At 30.7% G+C, this 22,479-nt stretch overlaps 1 protein-coding gene and 2 long non-coding RNA genes across 3 annotated transcripts; 2 read left to right on the top strand and 1 right to left on the bottom strand.

Moving 5' to 3' along the window:
* Positions 1–8,995: 8,995 nt before the first annotated feature.
* On the bottom strand, positions 8,996–15,903 carry LOC117689623 (galactocerebrosidase-like). The gene is made up of 8 exons (XM_066068969.1): positions 15,802–15,903; positions 15,327–15,416; positions 14,333–14,428; positions 13,663–13,804; positions 13,300–13,480; positions 11,072–11,241; positions 10,812–10,888; positions 8,996–10,006 (listed from the first exon to the last, which is right to left on the bottom strand). The coding sequence occupies exons 1-8, from the start codon at positions 15,901–15,903 to the stop codon at positions 9,770–9,772; spliced, it is 1,095 nt and encodes a 364-aa protein (XP_065925041.1). The 3' UTR covers positions 8,996–9,769.
* Positions 15,904–18,437: 2,534 nt separating this feature from the next.
* On the top strand, positions 18,438–19,621 carry LOC136271074 (uncharacterized). The gene is made up of 4 exons (XR_010708877.1): positions 18,438–18,517; positions 18,685–18,807; positions 18,911–19,024; positions 19,547–19,621. It is a non-coding gene; the product is annotated as an uncharacterized lncRNA (long non-coding RNA).
* Positions 19,622–21,053: 1,432 nt separating this feature from the next.
* On the top strand, positions 21,054–22,113 carry LOC117690437 (uncharacterized). Its single transcript, XR_010708254.1, has 4 exons — positions 21,054–21,165; positions 21,393–21,550; positions 21,802–21,871; positions 21,983–22,113. It is a non-coding gene; the product is annotated as an uncharacterized lncRNA (long non-coding RNA).
* Positions 22,114–22,479: the final 366 nt, after the last annotated feature.

Genomic DNA, 22,479 nt, shown 5'->3' on the forward strand with positions numbered 1-22,479 from the left:
GTATAATGATAATTTTTAAAAATTTCTAACAAAAATTGGATATGTTGTTATGATTTATGACCCTGTCCTTACGATGAACAACAAAAGTGAGTTACTGAGCCTTAGTTTTGTAAATTATAGGCCTTTGAAAAAATTAAACAAATAGAACAAGACTCGTTTACACATTACGTAATAATTCAATAATAAGTAGGAACCTTAACGACCAAAAGATCTATTGAACATGCAACTAACAAATACTGTAATCACAAAACTAAAGTTTAAAGCCATACATGTATACAATTATGTCGAACACACTTACCGAAACGTATGTCACGTGACACGCGTGGTACAGACAAGTAACATTATGACAGTTTAAGCGAGTTCACACAAAAAAAATGACAACCGTTTGTAATTGAAAAACTCAACTGGACTTTTGCATCTTTGAAAAGGGTACATATGAACGCGTTGAGGTCAGTTCTCTCCTTCCACAAATCAAAATCAAAGTACAAAAAGTTCGAGGGCTGATCTATGGATAATGTGTATTGTAACACAGCGCAAAAACGCTTTGCACGATTTCGTGGATGGTGTTAATTTGAATAGCGTTTCAAGGGTATAAACATGAGCCTTCAGCTTCGCCTAGTGTTAAACCTATACATGTATTAATTTAATAGAGCCAGTCGCTGACCCCTTTTGTAAAAATGGCGGGGAAACGGGTTAAATATATAGAAGTTTATACACTTTACTTGCCAGATTTGCTAGATTCGTGCATTGCACGTGTTGTTTGCCAGCATATTAATCTACAAAGCAACACATGAAACTATTAATATTCAAAACAAGAACTTTCTATTTATTGCTTTATTAAATGTTTATTGCATGTTAAATACGATTATGATAAAAAAAAAAAAGAACAAAGCAAAATATTCTATCTAAAAACTAAATTGGCTTCTTGGGGCTACTCAACAAACCTACACAATATCAAAGAAAATCTCGTAGATGTTAATAATTTTGAATAGATCAAGTCAGTAACTTTCATAGGGTATAAGCACGAGCCTTCAGCTTCACATAATTTTTAACATATATTAATTTGATATAGCCAGTCGCTGACCACTTTTGAAAAAATAGTTGGGAAACGGGTTGAATATATTGAAGAAATAAGAGTTGATATAAAAGTTTGCACTAAACACAAAACAGATAGATTGAAAGTGGTGACAGGAACATGATTCCTGATTTGCCAGAGCTGTTGACATATCGCTATCTCTGGTGCAATTTATTTTCAAATTTTGTAACGTGTTTTGAATGAGCGAAATATTTATGCAAGATGGAAACCACATATATTGACAGACCAGAACCGTGTACGAGGGCAAGCTGCTAAGCAATTACAAAAATAATTCCCGAATTCTATAAAATACATCTTTTAATATCGTTACAGTTGATGACACATGGGTTCACTATTTCGAACCAGTAAGAAAACTTGGGGGGAAAATTGCAAATTAAACAAGGTAAAAGTCATGTTGTTGCCAAGAAACCCATAATTTAAAGATATTATACTAAAAAACAAGCAACGCCCTGAGTCAGGATTTAGGCATGTTTGTCTGCTTCATGATAATCCTCCATCACATAGATCTGAGCTTGTGAAGCAATTTTTGAAGTCCGAAAAGGTTACCGTCTTGTCACGTCAATCATAGTTTCCAGGAGATATATCCGTATGCGACCTTTTCCTTTCCCAAAACTTAAAACGTTCTTATCTGGTCGTTGTTATTAGTCCGAACTAGCCTTTGGCTCAGCCATTAATAAGTGCCTCAGAGATCTATTATGTATTTCAAACCACGGAGAATATATAAGTTGAGGGTATGTAATGTTCAGTTTACTATATCAGTGGAATGCTTTTCACTGATATAGTAAACTGAACATTACATGCCTTCAACTTATAAATTCTCCGCGGTTTGAAATACATAATAGACCTCTAGTACAATACATATAACATACTAAACAACCCCTGTACAGACACTTGGACTCATTTGATGTGTATTGAAAACGTTTTCACATCATATAACATTACAACAAGCTAAATAAACACATCGATGCCTTTTTAATGAATTAATAAGTTTATAATTGTATTAATACAAATGTACATATTTATATTGATATCGTAAATATTATAAACTTAAGACAGGAATTTAGGTCAAATTATAACAACTCAACCAAGATTATAATGTGTATTAAACGAACATGAGAAAATTTCAAAGTTTATTTTTTTTTTCTCCATTTACTAAAGGCACCTTGATTACAACCAGATAAGAATGATCGATACTAATGCATTTGATGGTTTATTACAAATGCAAACATTGTAAGTACAGTATAAAATTATAGTAATGAGGGCAATAAGAAGGTATATTTTTCATTTGACCATTAAAGAAACGTTTAGATATATCAACCGCAGATTGCATGAAGTTGTTCAAAAGCTGGATAGCAGTAGCACAACTTTATCCATCACTTAAAATACGTTAGTACACAATGGTTAAAAAATAAGCACTTATGAGCTAGAAAAAAAAATAAGCACTTATGAGCTAGAAATAAAAACAGTCTTATAAAATGTGTTTCTGTAAAGCGTCTTGATACAAAATGAATAAGTGACAGATTCTCAATAAACCTTTCTTATTGACCTTGAATCGAGTTACACATTATACATGTATAGCACCTACTTAAAACAACAAAAAGTAAGAAAAACACCGACCTACCTAAAGGTTTAAAACAAACAAATTTTTAACAAATCTTTGCAAAATATTTTGGTTAAAACAAATTCGGATATAAGAATTTACGGATATAGCGAATTGATTTTGAGTTCCAAAGTGTTAAATAATAACGAATTTAAACGCTTTTATAACGAATTTCTTTAGAGTTAAACAAGTTTGCATTACCATTAAGCATAATCGTTCGAATGAATTTATTTTCATATACATTTTTCGACTCACAATCCGATTATTAAAGGTATCAAAGTATAATGTAATTTTTATTTTAAGCCTCAATCAGATAAAGTTAAAGTCTGGTGAAAGAAAACATAAATACATAAAGTAAATTCGTTATAGTTATTATTACGAATTCGTTATCCGGATATAACGAATTACGGATATAACGAAGTAAATCCATCGCTCCCTAGGACTCTGCTATAATAGAGTTTTACTATATATATATATATATATATATATATATATATATATATATATATATATATATATATATATATATATATATATATATATATATATATATATATATATATATATATATATATATATATAAGTATGAAGCAAGAGATTTGAGTCTTGTAAACATCTGCTTATACAGTCCTACTGGCTTCCGAAGATATAAAAATCAACACTTTCTGACTAATTGTCATTTAATAGTTGCATAACCAAAGTATATATTGCCTGAAAACATTACAAAATAAAAAAAAATAGCAGAAAATTATACGTACGAGGGTCAGTCACAAAATACGCAGACAATCTGGCTGTCAATCATATATTTTTATTAAAGTCTAAACTAACATATTAATTTATGCAAAAATACTTATTTTATTAATATACGAAGTTTCATTCTATTTAATGAAAAGGTATTTTTGTTACCTGATTTGAAATCAAACCATCTTGTCAAGACGGCGCACGGTGACGTTGAAAACATAACATCAAGATGACGCACGCACAGTTAATAGAAATGTGCAATCGTTATATCACCCAAGTCGTTTGTGCTTTTTACCATACAATTTAAATCTGCACTATTTCACTTGACTTTTAGTTTATTTACATTTTTTCGAAAACCATAAGTTAGTTCCTCGAAGTTTTCTCATTTTTACTGCATGCCTTGTTGTTTACAGCATTGAAATCTCTGATTGTCAGATGGTGTTCTTTATCTAAAGATCAAATAATTACAGATATTCTACTCTCTTTCGTATTGTTTGATGTTCAAAATACATTTTCCACAACCCCACAAAATGTGTTAAACACAAATGGCAAATAAGTTTTGACTTATTTTTCTACCATTGAGTATTTTTTCAATTTTTATCGACTTTTTTCCAAGTTAAGATCCATACTCTTTATACATTTCGTTGTGCAGTGACGTCCGGCGACGTCAATGTTTTTAGTCAATTTTAAAGAGGACTGAATGTCTTTACTTACAGAAATCTGTTCAACAAATATACATATCCCATCATTATTTAGTACATAGAATATCATACAATTTTTATAATTTTAGGTTTCAACTTTCATCATAAAATGATTTATTGTTAACACAATACAAAGTTTGACCGTGTGCCATGACCTCTTTTTTGCTGGATTAGATTCTAAATAATTCTTAGAAATAAAGGAATACATGAACTTTTTTTAATTTCAATTTGTTTGAAACAATTTCTTAATCATGTCTTCTAAATTTAGCAATTATATGAACATTAATAACATGGCTATGGCAAACGTCTTCGTATTTTTATTGAGTCTCGAACATATAGAAATTATAGGTATATTACTGAAAAAAAATTGTTTTGCAGTTGGAATTAATGATAATGTTACCTACCATCTACTTAAGCATTTATTCATTTTGAGAAATCTAAACGCATATACTAAGTATCTATATTTCCATGAAAAATGCACTTTGTTCTTTTCAGATGTGTAATGGTATGGATATCTTATTATTCGAACACAACTAAATACTCATTGTTTACCTTCATGATCTAAATTAATTTTGATTAATTTCTTGTTGTCGTATTTTGATATACATTGTATTTTGTAAACCCTCAATTCTGGATCTGTAATTGAAATATGTAATTATATTAATTTAAATTACTTTTCATTCATTTTATTCAAGTATAATAAAAAAAAACCGTGCGATGTTGCGAATGAAATCTGTAACTTTTTGTGAGTGTGAGCGTGTTTGTACTTGGGCGTTTTATTTATTTACATAATCCTCGAAATAAAGACCCAGTGCAGCTGAAATCAATCATACCAAGGATTCAGAGTTATTTATTCACAAGACCCTGCGACAGTTGCATTTGCTCATTTTCCAAAGTAATGTAGACGAATCTCATAAATATCAAAAAGCATACCTTTTTGCAATTATATATAAACCCATACTCTCCTGACTTGAAATGTCAAATGATGTCTTTTAACCATGCAAACTAATTATTCACATTAGTATGGCTATTTTGTAAGATCTTGTTTGGGATATTCAAAGTAAGCTTCATGTTCTTTTGTAATGTCCAATTGTCCAGGATTTTACCCAGAAGCTTTTAGAAAAAGCAAAACGAAATCTAAACCCCTAAAAGGGGGAATCTTACGTTTATTGTAACAGCATATACACGCCAGAACTCTACTATGGACACCATTAAAAAGTTTCTAAATTCATGTTTGCAATTTGTCAAGTGCACTCAAGTGTCTGGGAGTAATTCTTTAATTAAAGAGGTGGCAATGATTAAAAAATACCACAGCTCCTGTCACCATTATTGAACACATGTAAATTATTCTAATGTTTTTACAACTGCATTTATTCATGAACTTCCACATAGCATATAATTGTTTAAACAAATTATCAATGAGAAGAAAATTAGAATCAATAACACATCGTTTATCCTACCAAAGTACTGTTGAGTTATATGCTATAGGAAATCGTTTAATGAGTATATAATCGGCTTGTTGCTGATTTTTTAATATAATCTTTAGTAATATTACTCTTGCGGTATATCCATACAGTGATTGAAGTTCTCTTACCTTGTAGGAGACTTTATGATAACAATATCACGTTGTTGACCGAGCAAATGTTTAAGCCACTTCCGAACCTACGAAATCTGTGAGTATTTTATAAAGATTAGGAATACTTTTGATATTTTTTAAATGAAAGTTGAACATTTTGACTTTCATATATTTTTCATCATAATTTACATCTTATTACTAGTCTATTCAATATTATATTAATTACATGTATGAAACTTTGAAACATTTGAATATGTCTAATTCTACATTAAAAATATATGTTATGATTATGTGTTATTACATGTTATTATATATTATATTATATATTATTATATTATATATTATGATTCAACATTTAATGTTGCTTTAGTATACAAATGTGACATGTTTATAATCTGGATAACTCCAGAAATTAATTTTCTTTAGGTATATAAAGGGGAATCCGTTTGAGTGTAGTTGTGATTTGGAATCGTTTACGGTGTTTGTGCAGACAAAGGGATTGGTGGTTAACTACTTTGGCGAAAAACCTAAGTGCAACTCCCCAGCTCATTTAAAAGGGGTACAGATCATAGATGTCTCATTCAAAGATATGGGCTGTAGCACAACATATGGCAAGTACAATGCGAAAACATGTCTACTGTAATGTTTATAATTTTAATTTTCATTGCATGTGGTGTATTATTTGGCAATTTAATGAGTTATTTTGTTTTTAATTTTGAACAGCATACATTTTTAAAAAATTATAGAATTGTAAATTACTATATATATATATATATATATATATATATATATATATATATATATATACATGTATATATATATATATATATATATATATATATATATATATATACATGTATATATATATATATATATGTATATTCACTTGATTTGATATCTAAAATTCATGTAGTTATGAAAAAATTTTGTAACCTTGTTTTCAAAAAACGTATCAAACATTTGAGGATAAAAGAATCAGAGCGATAACATTTGTGCTTATAGAATCGTAAAAAAGAGGTATTCATCACGATATCAATGGAAAAGAAAATTTTTACATATCAATATTTTGTTTTCGTCAGAGTGGTAATCGCCTACGATCTTTTTTCTCTTTCATTTCTATATAATTCATCATTTTAAAAAAACAACAACATTTTGTGACATTTCTAATTGTAGAAACAACGATTTCTATACGCAAGACCACTGATTTTAAAAGTACAAAGCAAACAGTACATTCGACACCAATGAAGAGCGATCAACACACGTCTGGTATTTCTCTTATAATATTTATTAATGAATAGCATGGCTTAAAAATATTTCTTGGGTATATGCGCAGTTTTTATAAAGTCTCATAATTACAATAGTTTTCATGAAAGTCATGATTAAGAAACTCGGGAAAATCGAACGCATGACGTGTTGCTGAGCCTTACTTAGTTTGCTATAAAATATGTGAAATATTTATTGAAACATGCATGATAAATACGGAGATTTTTTCACTGCTGCTTCGGAAAAACTTTGAAGCAGTCAAAGAAACCGAGGGTTGATTTTTCAAAAAGTGTACACTTTGTTCAGTGGATCTTAAACAATACAGGTATGTAACATATTATCTTTTTTTTTAAACCGACCGAAAAAGTTGACGCTTCGGCCGCTTATCCAGACCAACAAGATAATCACTACAGGACAACTGTAACGGGTTTAACAGTTTAATTAGTAGTTTATTAATCTCTTGAGCATAATTTCGTCGAATTCCGTCGAATTCCGAGAAGACCTGGATCCTAGCTATTTCTTTTTCACAAGTAGAAAAAGGTCCAAAAGTACAGGAGACGTTGGGATTTTACAGAATATACAGGTAAACGTTAAGGTAGGAACATTTCTATGCTAACGTATGTTATGTGATTTCAATATCAAGATTCAAGGTACAAGAAAAAAAAGTCGTTTTGTATATACCTTAATTCAACTACGAGGCATATCAATTGTTTACAATGCATAATTCTACAGAACAAAATGGATCTCTGAAAGTCAATTATATATAGGTGCAAAACCTCTACATATCGTCTTGCAGAATAAAATTTTATGAAATGTCTTCAAACTAAAACTTTTTGCTTGAGAATATTTCTATTTAAATTCAGCTTTTAAAATTGCATAGTTGCATGTACATCTATGTGAACCTGAAAGCCTGTAAAGAAAACGAAATAAATGTTTATGAATATTGATTGATTTTATTTTGGCACTATTGCTATTTATTTAAAGGATGTTGCAATTTATAAGCACGACCGATGGATTCTAGTAAAACTACAGGACATCAATATTTAAGTTTGTTATATAAATGAAGATAAAAAATACATAACTATACACTGTACCTTTCCCATGGTTAATATACTTTCTATTCTATTTTCTGTTCTTGCAGTCTAACCCGAGTTCCTCTCCGGTTTCATTCAGATTCATTCACAGGCGTGTTCGACAATAATTTTGATATAATGTTTTGGTTGTTTGGAATGCATGCCGACTTTAATAATTGCATTATCGTTAGACCTTGATTTAAGTAACAGCAGGAGTTTGTGGTCAATTAGCAAAACAAATCTACAATGTTATATTATTTTTGACTGAATTGATGACATCGTGAATTGACCCTCCCTGGATAAGTAAGTGTAAGAAAAAGGAGGAACAACAAAATAAAAAATAATTTAAAGTCATATTGGAATGACTCAAGAAAAGATCACATATGTCTTCATCAATGACATTATGCTTTATGAATACAAAGAAGTAATCGTTTACCTATCTATACAGAGGTGCTTGACATTTATATGAACCATTTCTAAACACCATTTTTGTATTAGTACAACAATTTTCATTGCAAAACTGAGAATGTACTCTTAAAAAATTAAATCGATTTACGTGGTTTAAAATAAAACAATAACAGCAAGTAGCTTATACATGGGCCACATCGTTCACACAAACAAGAACGGTTTTTTACCCACGTATTTTGCTGCATGTAACTGTGGTGATTACAGGTTGTAATTCAATATAAAACTGAAATATAATCATACTAAAGGTGCCTTACTCTTGCGCTAAAGCATTGTTACAAATCATAAATTTAAAGCTCATTTTTTTCTTCAAATCAATATATATATATATATATATATATATATATATATATATATATATATATATATATATATATATATATATATATATATATATATATATATATGGTTATGAATCAAGTAATAAACTAAAAGATTAAACGATTGGACACTAAAGAGAAAAAAATAAATTAATAAATCTATATTTTAATATATGTGTTCATTCAAGTGTAAAATATCCCATGCAATCGCACAGCGCGTTGCTTACATATACTGTCATAAAATAAGAATCGATGACAAAACAAAAAAATTATTGACTGACATTGTGAGTCAAGCATATTTTCCAAATGAACCAATTCAGGCCGCGGTTTTACAAACAGGCTGATATAAGTCTCCTTTCGTACAAAATACATCATGATTATTAACGGATTCAATTTCATAGTTAAGATAAATGAAATCAAATTGAGAAATAATGTAATATTCTAGGAATTATTTTCATTATATAAAGATAACTTCTTAAACATTTACATTAATTCATTTATTACCTTCCTAAAATGTCGTCTCTTTTCTAAAACAAAATTTTATAGGGGGAAAGCTCCGTAGATTTTACATCATAAATTGTTTATCAGCTGAAACACATATATCTAAATATATATATTCATAAACATTCATACACTGATGCAAAACGAAAACATGCATTTGTAGAAAGTTGTGTAAAATCAAACAAATTTCATTTGTATGCAGTTAGTTCCATGTAGCTCAATATATTACAAATGAAAGTACAATATATTGCGTGTAATCATTTAAGAGAACAATTCTTCAGCATAGGTACTCGAGCATTTCGCAAATATTTATTGCACGAATATTTTACCTAGCAGGACAGTTTACAGTTGTAAAACAATGGAACATGTTGATTAACATATCACAGTCTTACACATTTAACAATGGCTAGTTAATGAACATCAGTAAAATCAATTACGGCATATTTCTTTTTGGCTTAAAATATAATTTTCTATCATCTACAAATACGAGTTCTTGGGATGTTTTCAGTTTTGAAATATCGATATCCTTGGAGCTCATCATTTTAAAATTATCATAATTTGCTATGCCATAAGAATCTGTACCTATGGCAACAAATCCATTGGATGGTTTAGATGGAATGATTGTTGTAAACAAAGGAACTCCATTCACACTGCCAACAGCGGTAGAATTCTGAGAATGAAAGAGAAATTATATCAATGTTGTCGGCTAGTAAAACATCCACGTTTTGACAATGGTTCAACTCGACGAATTTTATTCAATCAAAAACTCGCGCGCTATTTATATCGGCTTTATTGTAATTTGGTTAAGTAATTATTGCCAATCTCGCAAATGCTTGTGTGCTTAATAGCCATGCATGTTAACAAAATATGATTATAATTTCTTTTAAATTTCCAAAATGTATCTCCCTTATTAGCGATACATGGTGAAAAGTAGAAAAGATCGCTTAGTTGGTCAACGATAAGTACCTGTATACACGACTCTAGTCTCTGGTTCTCTGATCGTGTCTTTTGAGTAAATGTATACCGGGTTCTTTGATCATGTCTTTTGAGTAAATGTATACCATAAGTACAGAAAGTAGGGAGACGGGGAAAAAGATCATATTTATGCATAAAGTTTATACCAGTGGGTTATTGCTATAATTGTCCGTTTTAGATCATACAATGCTATAAGTATCTCTTTTGTATCTCAATCTTAATATCGCTGGACTAAATATATGATCCACAGAAGTTATACATCTATAGATACAAACTTATTTTTATCCAGTACTTGGGTATCAATGTTTCTATATTTTATGCATTCAGAGACTTTTCTAAAATCTTTTTCCTCAGACTGAAAATGAGTAAAACATCCCAATTAGAAAAGGCCTATAACGTATATAATTGAAAATTGTCGGTTATTTTTCGTTTAAAGACACGCACGTGTTTACACAGTACATGTACTACTTATTTCCCTCTCTTACCAGCAGTATACTTACTTTGACAGTGAGGCTTATATTATTCCAACCATTTGTTGATACATTAACTGATCCCTCTTTAATAACTTTTGTACGAGCTGTAACCAAAAATTTTTAAAATCTAAATGCGAGTATTACAACACATGTACATTAAATGAATTAGAAAAAAAACCCAATTACAGACAAAGAGAGGTAAAAATTTTAATTATTTTGAAATAAAAAGGGCATTTAAATTAAACAAAAAATGAATACATTAGAAACAAAAATACATGACCACTTACACAAGTCATTAGCAAGAACAAATTTCTGCTGATCTGGAAGTATAAAGAGAAAAATCCCCTTGGCTTCCCAAGCATTGCATCCCCCTTGATCCACCCTGACAGCAACAAATGTCCCTGAACTTCCACTGACCTTGGGGATTTGTGTCTCGACAGTCACAGAAATATCAGTCCTACAAATAGACAGGTACTCATGTCAAAGAATGGGTAATTAAAAAAAATACAAATTAAGGCCATATTTTATATCTTTCTTAATAGACATGCACAATAGAAGAATAATATTTCATTTACGTATAGATTAAGATCATGTTACAGATTTATCTCAGAGATTTTCTTTTTCAAAAAGTAATATAATTATAATCGGTGTAAAAATATATAGTAAGGATAATTTTATATGCATTAGCAAAATAGTTTTCAAAACGTTTTGATATTGTTAGCTGAAGAAGTTTAACAAATACACATAACTTATATCAAATCAATATTGATTTAAGCTTTCAATAGTTTTACTGTGTAACTCAACTTATAACAGATTCTCAACTTGGTGTTTCTTCCGAATAAAAAAAACATCCTTGATATTTTTTCCTTAAAATTTTATCTCTCATTGTGGCTTCTTCTTTATCTCCTTATGGCCAAACGTACTAAAATGTACTCAATTCGAGAACATTTTGATCAGTGATTCGGTTTAAGGTACCTCACTACATCTAGATTTATACTTTTTAACATATGTACACTACGTCAGAAGATTGCGATTTATATGTTTTGTCAAAATGTTTATATCGTTCGATTGGGGGTGTATAACGTCAAAATTCAGTGGTTATATTATTGGGCTTCGTGATCATGAGTTCGAATCCGCCTTGAGCATTTGAGCATTTGTTCATGTTTACTGAATTAAATTTTCGAAAATGTATTTTTTCATCAAAAATTGCACGTTTTTGCCTATTGGATTGAAATACTTGTTATCCATTATGATATCTCTCTTAATCAAGTGATTTTCAGCTGATATGAGAAAATATTTCAGGGTGTAGTGAGCCACCTTAAGAGGAAACTTTACTTTACAACAGTGTTAAAGACAACAGGTAGCAAACAGAGCTCATTTAAGTTGATGTAAGCAGAAAGACTTAAAACACACAATAATGATCAAGGTCTGAAACTAACAAAACCTTTAGTGATCCTACAAGCAAAAACAGCATGTCTTTGTTAGAATAAGAAATGAAAGGTATGTCCCGTGTTTTGCATGTATCATTATACCAACAGAACACTGCACTGTCCTTTGTGCATAATAGTGAGATAATTTTTGTGCAAGTATGTTTCAGCAGTGAAATGTGATCATTGTTGGAGGAAAGACTCGTATGAATAAGATAGAGCAGCTGCTACATACCAAGAAAAGTTTCCTATGAGATCAATTGGGAAGACTAGATTCAATATACACCAGTATATAGGTGGGTACGTAACGACTTGGCTCAGCACCATTCCATGACTTGGATTCTCAGATTTTCTGGTTTCAAACACGCCTACTTGTTGAGCAAAGAGTGAAGGTTCAACATTTTCTGGGTACCCTGTGTGTACAGAAAGACATGACTCAAATGATTTCCTTGAAATGACGATGCAAGAATAGACAGAATGACATCAGAATTATCGTAAGTAGTGAAATACAGTTTTATGGAGAAGAGTGCAAGGTTTGTGCATTAGTAAAGCAATTCACAGAGAATTGTCTAAAAAGAAGATTTTTTCATGTAGCTGAAAACAAAGAACAAGATAAAGATCATAGCCTATTTTCCTTTTTAATATAGAAAAGGAGAAAGTCTTTAAAGTCAGTGGTAAGGAAACTGAAAGACAGACTATTTGATATGGTCACGGTAAGTCACAAGAATATAAAATCCAAGAGCAGAAAAAAACATTAGAAAATGATGCACTGACAGATTTGTTATTTTTTATAATTTAACAAAAATTCACTTAACATATGTAGAATTGCCTTCAAAATCTACAATTTTTGTTATATCTAATTTATAACATTGTTTGTATTGCTTGGATCATCATGAAAACAATATTAGGTTTAAACAAGCCAACAAAGTATATGCCAGTAAGTACGCTTTTGTTTATTGTTACTTCTTATTGGCATAATGAGATAGTTTAGGGGTTTTTGAATGAAATGAAAACATACATGTACCAATTTATTTGCGAGTATTTGTTAAACTCCTTCAAATAAAGTTACCATGACAATGATCATTTACCAGTTATGATCGCCTATAATATTCACAGACTTATTTGCTTTTTCTGCTTGACACCAAGAAACAGGAATATTAAAAACAGTGTGCGTTAAAATCTGTTTTCTGGAGGGGTCTGACGATTTCATGATTTCATATGCACCTGTCTGTTGTGCAAAGTTGTTTGGTTCAGAAAAATAAGGATATCCTGTTCAGAAAACTTATTGAATCATGAAATTAGAACAGATATCAGCATCCTTGAAATTTTGTATATATCTATTCATGCAAAAGATAGTTGTTACCTTAATTTAAAGTGTAAATAAGTTGAAAATTAATTTGCATCTATAACAATTACAATATATTTTGTGAAAAGAAATAAACAGTGCAAACCATCAAAGTTTTCATTATATGGCAGTGGGAATGGCTTAACATATGGATAATTTGGGTATAGTCCTTTTTGTCCTGTTGACAATGCTGTGATGGTGATCACTTCATCAACTCTAACAGGGATATTGATCTGTCCATTGTTAACCTAGATTTTTAAGGCATATGAATATTCATTGAAATAACATTCCAAAGATTTTGCATCAACAGAGTCTCAATATAACAAGAAACAAGAATTTATCAATTTTGCAAGAAACAAAAGCAAAAAAGAAAAAGAAACTACAAAGCCTTAACAACGGGTTAAACACAGAATGAAGCTCTTGTTATTCAGTAAGGTAAAAAAAAACTAAAAGGTGACTGAAATGTTACTGAAGGTGAATGGTTAAAACAACTCCTCCATTCAGTGACCTGTTCAGTCCTTTTAGTTTGTATTATATTGACTGAATGGCAGAGATTATCCTGTAAAGATTTTCTTCTTCATGTTCAATCACTCTTTGCTTAAAAACTATTTTTTACATTTTAATCTTTCATCAGAAAATGTTTGAAATAATTGCAATTTTGACACACCATTAAAACATAATTTAGCAAACACTACATCTCTTAAGACAGTTTTGTAAAGAAATGATTATGGTTTCCCATAAGGACTTTGGACCCTTAATGAATAAATTAAATATACCTTGACTTGTCCAAAAGATCTGAAGAAGTCAGACTGGGAAGTATTCTGTCCAAAATGAAGGCTACTCTTCCACACATATACGCTTGAAATACTAGCCTGCAATAATTATTTTGATCACATACAGAATAATTGCAGTATTGTTCATTATAGCATAGTTGAATGATTACAAAATTAGGCCAATGAAGACGTCTTTAAGGACACATGCAACCTTCTTCAGTTTTAGATAATTTTCTTTGATAAATTATTTCTTTTTTATTTTGCATTCAAACCTGATAATGCCAAAAATTCAGGGTGCATTACAAGGCTATTTTGGGGGTTAGAATATTTTTAGTTTTTCTTTCAGTAGCATGCAAAATGCAATTAAATGCTTATCAATAAAGTCATAATATCCATGTATACATGTATTTTCAATTGAAATAGGGTATAACCAAATAGTAAAAATGAACATAGAATTTCGGAATTACGTACTGAAAATCTTCACATTGCGTAGAGAGGAAAAATGGAAAATAATGGAAGATAGGCGGCGACTGACCTTAAGTAGAGATAGTCCTATTTCCTATGATACTTTAAAGTACTTTTTATATCAATAACGCTACTCATCAAGCCAACTACAAATTATAAACATACTGTTAATTGTTTTGCACTTTCAGTATTAGGTTGTTGTTGGGTTTTTTTTTATAATTAGTGCAGTAATTAAGGAATAAGGAATCATTCATTGAGTATTATGAGGTGATAATTTTGGTCGGGGCGTGATCAAATCCAATAAAGACCTAAATTATCACCTCATAATATTCAAGGAATGATTCCTTAAAACTTATATTTATATAATGTTATGCCATTGTGCGATTAAATATTTAAATATAAATAAGCAAACCCCCCCCCCCCCTGGCGCCCCAATTATACTTCCTTTGAAGTTATGGGCCTTATAGTACAAAATCGATACGTAGTCTTATCACAGGCAAAGACACTGGAAAATGTAAATATGTTTACTTACATAGCTGCCTTTAAGTTGTATAGTGACATTTTGTGGATTGACAGAATATGGCGGGAGTGGGGGGCGAATACAAATAGAATGGTCATGACTCTGAAACAACATTTCATATTAGACATATGTACAAGAGACATAATTTTGCTTCGTTATAAATTTAATTTGTTTTCTCAAATAATTTCAAAATTACAGACGTTTAAAATCCCATTGATATCAATACATTAGTTTTATTATTTGTGTGTTCAAAGTAACCGTGCCATGCAGTCATTTGTTATCCCTTAAAATTTGATATTACAAAAAGACATTTTGTTATAATAGTTTATTATGTTCAAAGTTGAGCAAGTAATATGGGGCTAATTAGTATAACAAATTAGTATAACAATTGATTAGAATTTTAAATCCTTTATTTTGTCTTAAAACTTAATGAAGTTGGATAGTGTGAAATGAACTCGGAGTTTGTTATAATTATTTTGAATCTTACCATTGTTTCTATAATAATTGTGAGATCTATGTTGTTGTGACTGCTTAGAGACTCCACGCTTCCTTTCTCGTGTAACTTACTTACTCCATGATCATGGGACATATATTTCCATCCATGTTTGGTGAACTGTATGGGCTTACAAATATGTATCAAAAGCTGAATTTCAAGCACAAAAAGCATATAAAATCATGTGCATGATTTCAATATTACATTTTTATATGATATCTACGACAATTCAACAATTAGAAATTACACAAACCCGGATAACATTGTACACTTAGTTATTCATGAAAAGAAGAGTATTCTTTATTTACCTTGGGTGAATTTTAAAATTTAGAATACTTTAATATTTGTGACATTTGTAATAGGCTACAATCCAGATAATTGATGCAATGAGGTAAAAATATACCTCTAATGATATGGTAAAGATTCATTCTCAAAATAAAACAACAAGATTTACTTCATGACTTAGAAATATAACTGATGAAGTAAAATTCTTCATTGTACGTATATTTGCGATCTAAATTGATATATCACTTTAGTTTTTTTTTCTTTCTTGTATTCAGTGTTATGTTTTGATTTTTAGCACTGGTATACAACTGTGATCCAGATAGGACTCTCAACGACATAGTTTTAAAAAAAGAACTGACAATCAGATTCCATAAGATGGTGCTAGGCTTAATTCTGCATGCATTGGTTTGACTTGATACAATAAGTAATAATAGTTTTTATGTTGCTCTATTTTGCATGCTGAAAAAATACTCAGTCATATTTTTAAAAAATATAAACTGTTTATGGAAAAATGTGTGTCGAGTCTTTCTAAAAACTTTTTTTTTAATTGAAACAAACCTCACCTACATATAAATTACTGTATAATGTGTTGATTTTTTTAGAAGATGAAAAACCTTTCGCTAAACTGTAAAAAAAATTATGTAAATATTTTTTCGAATAGGCTTTAAAATAGGCGAGCAGTTCAGTTTTGAATTTATATGGGAATGAAAGTTGTAAAATTTCAACCATTCTTTTTTTTCAAATTTGGTATGATAAATTCTTAATATTTGGTAAATTATTTTTATAGCTTTCTAGGGGGTAAATGTAGATGCTATTGGATGTTAAACGAAATACTAAGTTGGATACAATCAGTCGTTAAGAACAGTTATCATTATATGTTTGAATGTTGAAACTCATGTAAAAGGGCCAGAGGATGTAATAGTCAACACCACACCTATTTGTTACATCAGTATGTTTTTATAGCAATAGCGTTCCAGTTTGTATTTTTTTTATTTCCTTGAAAGGAATATTGAGTTCAACGAAAGAAGCCTTACACGTGAGGGGAGTTACGAAAGAGAAGATCAAACATTTCAATTTCTCTGAGCAGGAAACAATTCTTATGTTTGGGAAATTAAGGAGACATGCCAAACTAGATTTTATCAAAGGTTTTATCAGGTTGAGTTAAATAACAATTTATTTTAACGAATACTATAGAAAATTCAACATACCAGATACAAAGATACAAATAATCTAAATTTACTAGTTTTTAATAAAAATTCAATAAGTATTGAAACATTTAGCAGGGGATTTTATACTGATATAGTCTTATCTTAACAGATATGCTTCCATCAACAAATGATGAAGTAGAGGCGCCATTGATCGATGAGGACCACTAAGCGGGAGTTGACAGCAAAGGATGTGGCAATAGAAATAGGAGTCTACACAGATAGCTCCTTTTACAGCACAGGTCCCGTCTACGGACGTGTCCAAAAGGGTCGAACTGATGATTTTAAAGTACAACGGGGTAATATTCGTGAAATAGCAGTCAGACAGGTTCATTAAAAAATATTTACATCTACCAAGTATGATTCCCTCTGTTTCTTACGGAAACTTATAGTTAATTCATAGCTCTATAGAAACAGCCAGACTGAAATCTACACGCCCCATTTATCGATTGATCGATATCTACAGCGTCTGAAACTGACAAGAAAATGACAGGACAGATATCGACACGCCCTGTTTATCGATTGGTCCAAACCTATAGCGACCTAGGAAACATCACGGACTGCACGAAAAAATCATGACGATGTCAGACTCAAAGTCTCACAGGAGACGATTTGGCTGTTTCTTTAAGCTAACTTACTTACGTACATTAACAGTAATTTAGTGAATTTACTTACTTTTCCTATTCAATTTATCAATTAGCTTAAAGAAAGATGTTAATATAAACAATAAAATGCTTTCTTTGGTGAATCATTCGGGTTATGAAGGTAGTGATTATTGCAGAAAATATTTACATAACCCGCTAACGCGGGTTATGTATTTTTTCTGCAATGTCACTACCTTCATATCCCGAATGAATTACCAAAGAAAGCATTTAATTGTTTAAACAGTCACAACAAAAGTGACGATACAAACAGACTAATTTTTATCATTAGGCGCAAATGGAGTTTTCTCGATCTGAGACACTTGGATACAACACCAAACTAAAGATCAAGAATCTTGAGTTTTGGGAGACTAATCCGGTAAGTCTTCTGTATTTTCTTTAATGCTAGTCGTAAGAAAGTAATCATTTGAAATTCTAAGTATCTCTTTACATGTATCTCTTATTCTATTGTAGAGCGTTTACAACATGTCAAAACAATCTACATGAAACCCTATCCAGTTTCTGCCAGGGTACAAGAAACGTTTCTCATAAGTATGACATACGATGTGCTCACACAGCGTAAGTACGATATTGATACACGCAATCATTTGGAAAGGCGTTAGAGCATGTTTTATTGAAGAAAAACATTTTATTATTAGCAGAATTTTACAAGCGCCTCGGGTGTACAATGTTTATATACATATGCCTTATCATTGGTAATTTCATGTACTTTTGAAACTGTTCAGGGTGCCTGCAGACTATGATGGAATGGCATATATCGGTGGAGCCTGCACTGACTATGCATGTTCTGTCGACGCTGAACGGTTTTTAACCGGCTACAAGGCCCTTACACATGAAATTGGACATAAGTAAGAACTATTTTATCCCTTTATGATAATACACCTTCAAACTGCGACTTTTACTTTGTGCTGACAATGTTTTTGGAATGTTTTAGATTTATTTTTGTAATAGCTTGGGAATGAACCATGACGCGGGCAGGTGTTACGGAAGTGACGTAGGTATCATGGGAGGATACGGCGCAGGATGGAGTTCATGTAGCGTCAACGATCTTCATAACTTTCTTCAGTGGGTATTTCTAGAAATAGATAGAAAGTAAATATAAACAGAGCTATAATACTACAAAACTAGTGTATCCTATGATATTGTGTATACACAAAATTTTATCATTGATATTTCAATACATGTAATGTTACTAACCTAACTTTTCATCTAACATTTATTAAACTTATATCCTTAACGGTAACCCTACATTTACATTGTCAAGTTTTTAAACGCCAACTGCAGCTTTCATATTCTCTAACGAAGAATTTAACACACTGCTGGAATACAGGGGTTCACAAAATATTCTCTGATGGATCATTTTTTTGATCGCGATTGATAGTGTGATCGATTAATTGATTAAACATGTATGCCATATTGACGTTTACTAGGTTGTCTGAAAATCACTTTGCGCCCGCATCATCGTATAATGCATGTCATTTATGTTGAACACAAACCTTAATTGGATAACTGATAAATATTTCATGTTTTTAGTTACATATAATTACGTATTTATTCAATGAGGACAATCAATTTTCTTTGATACAGACTTGAAAAAGCACAATGTTTGTCCAGAGAAGCTGAAGCTTTAGCTGAGCTGAGCTCATCTTTAATTGATAAATAGCTAATTTATATATTCTTAACTAGTATTTCACAAAGCATTGTGGTCCCAAAGTCAAAGCACTGATACTGACATTTTCCATTGTATATAACACTACAAATCAAATTTGTATTCACAGTCCAATATATTCAAATGACTAATCGTTGGCATGCAAACAGGGTTTGCATAACAAAAAAAAAATCACATAAATACGTCAATATTTCTATACTTAATCAAACATTTGCTAATTTTTTTTTATTAATATTAGTAATAGGGAATTATTCTTTGACTATTATGAGGTGATAATTTCGGTGGAGGGGGTAAGGGGCATGGTCAAATCTATCATAAAATCCTTTGGGCTTTATTGGTTTGATCACGCTTCGTCAAAATTATCATCTCATTATACTCATAGAATGATTTCTTACTGTTTAATTAATAACAGAATAATACATTTTTAGTTACATTGTGTATTATTACGAATATAATTTTATTGAAACTACAACCACATTTAAAACTTGATATGTAAATATTTAACTTTTTGTAAAAATATTCTTAAATTAGGTCAGGAATACAGTCCAGATGACATCTGTGAGAATAGATACGGTCCAAATTTCTTTTTAAGAATGTTTGAGTATAACTCGGTAAGTCTTAACAAACTCTTCATCCTTAACGCAGTTAAGAGGACTTAACGGTCGTTGGCAATATCACACTATACAATTCTTTTTAAAAAGGCTTTAAGGTAGCTCCGTACCTGTATACTTATGGGTTCAAAGTTAAAAAACTTAATTTTTTTTAACTTATTGGACTTGAATTTCATCCAAAAATAAATAAAATATATATGTATCCATACTATTTAAGATGTAAGGTAATAAAAACCAAAGGCTGAAATTATCATCTGAAAATCACACTTTTTCTTATTTAAAAATTAAATAAAAGTGGATGGATACTTGTTTGTATATTTAAATTTTATTGCTTACTATGCCAGAAAACTAAAATTAATTTTTAAAAAAAGAAACAATTGTTTACATTAGAAAAATTATAGCATTTAGATATATCACTTAGAGAAAAATAGAAAAGAGTTTTTCCCTTTGTCATTATTGAATTATGTCGAATATAAGGATGGAAAACGCTTATAAAATATCTACAAGTAAACACTGATTTGAGTTTTTGATGTGCATCTATAATAACTTAGAAATTAGAAATCTACTTGCAAGAATTTTAATGAATTCATGGTTTATGTAAAATGTATGACGTCACAGGAGGGTGGATTTACTTTAAATTGTCTACAGATTTAGGGAAAAACACTAATCTTAAAGCAAAAAAGACAGGAAGATTTTTCACAAGGTAGATCTGATGATTAATTCATTGACCATCCATCCTTACTAATAATTGAAGATTGATTAATTAAGAAACATATAGAATATATAAGATAGAATTGTTATACGCCCATTTTTGGTAGCACTGCGAGGCTTACAGTTGTGTGAATCTTAGGGAGGGATCCCTATACGGCCGGATGTTTAACCATGGATGGCAGGACATACCCAGCTCCTACTGTGGCGAAGGAAAAGTGCGTTGAGTCAGAGCATTCACTTGTAAAAATGATAGCTTGATTTAATTTACGTTTTCGTCTAAAAGATGAAAAAACTATTTTTCAGGACGGAGATGATCTCACTTACTCTTCTTTTCATTTGATTTTTAAAGAAAAATTGTTGAACATCCTTTCATATCTCGTGAGATTGTTTAGTTTTCTTGTTTAGAATTATGTATTGGTAAAACATCGGTGATTTTTCATAGATTTGCTTTAAACTAACTTGTACCACGTTTGCGGATGCCAGACAAACCCCTAAAATCATCAGACCAGGAGGGTGGGGTCCTTGGGGAGCGTGGCAGTCCTGCTCCAGAACATGTGGGGTGGGGGTAACATACAGACGCCGAAGATGCAACAATCCAAGGTGATTTTTTGACTCATTTTTATGCCCGTTTATTATCAAATATTTGCTGAATAATATTAAAACATATAAAAAGCTCAGACTAGCTTTTGATCAACTGTTTATTAAATTCAGTGAAGCGTATCATTGGACTTTGATATATATGAACTGTAAAGAATATTTTTACCTACATGAAGTTTCAAGTTTAATTTAACTCCATAGTCTAAAAACATGGTTTATACCAATGTAAATGCATCACTATCTAACATTGACAGCCCAATAAACCACCCAGGCTGTGAAGGAGGGGATAGCAATGCAAATGAAGCCAAGATTTGTAATTCTTAGGTTAGTGTAACATTTCCAGCTGCCACTATAATCCATAGAGAAACCAGTAAAGAAAACCAAAGAGACACCATTTACTAATACTATAATAATTTGAATTATTTTCTGTTCTAGTCGTGTTCAGATGATAGTCCAAAACAGGCAGATCTGATTAAACAGAGAGCTTCAGAAACGTGTCTTACAATGCTTGAAAATAAAGTGTTGAATTCGTCAGAGTATAATTCAACGGGGGATAGATACAGTCATTCTGGTGAGAAATAGCCACGTATGCTTAAATTTATGCTTAATTAGTATTTACTCGTCATTTCTTTTTGTAATATAAATATATCGTATAAACCTTAATTTTTTCCATGTTTTTTGAACGGTATAAAATAATTCAGAATGAATATACTGAGTACTCTCTCTCGAGTTTTTGCTTCCACCACTTTTTGCTTGATATTTCAATAATAGTAAATACCCTTGTGCTCAAACTACGTTCATCCACTAATATGAAAAATATCTATATTATCTGTTTTAAAACGCCCCCTCTACCGCTTCAGGTTTCAATACACATCCTAAAATTGAAAGTCTACGGAAATTTAACATTGCATCAGCTATTAATAAGCCCGATT

Source organism: Magallana gigas, chromosome 8 (genome assembly GCF_963853765.1).
Source record: "Magallana gigas chromosome 8, xbMagGiga1.1, whole genome shotgun sequence".
NCBI classification, from domain to species: Eukaryota; Metazoa; Mollusca; class Bivalvia; order Ostreida; family Ostreidae; genus Magallana; species Magallana gigas.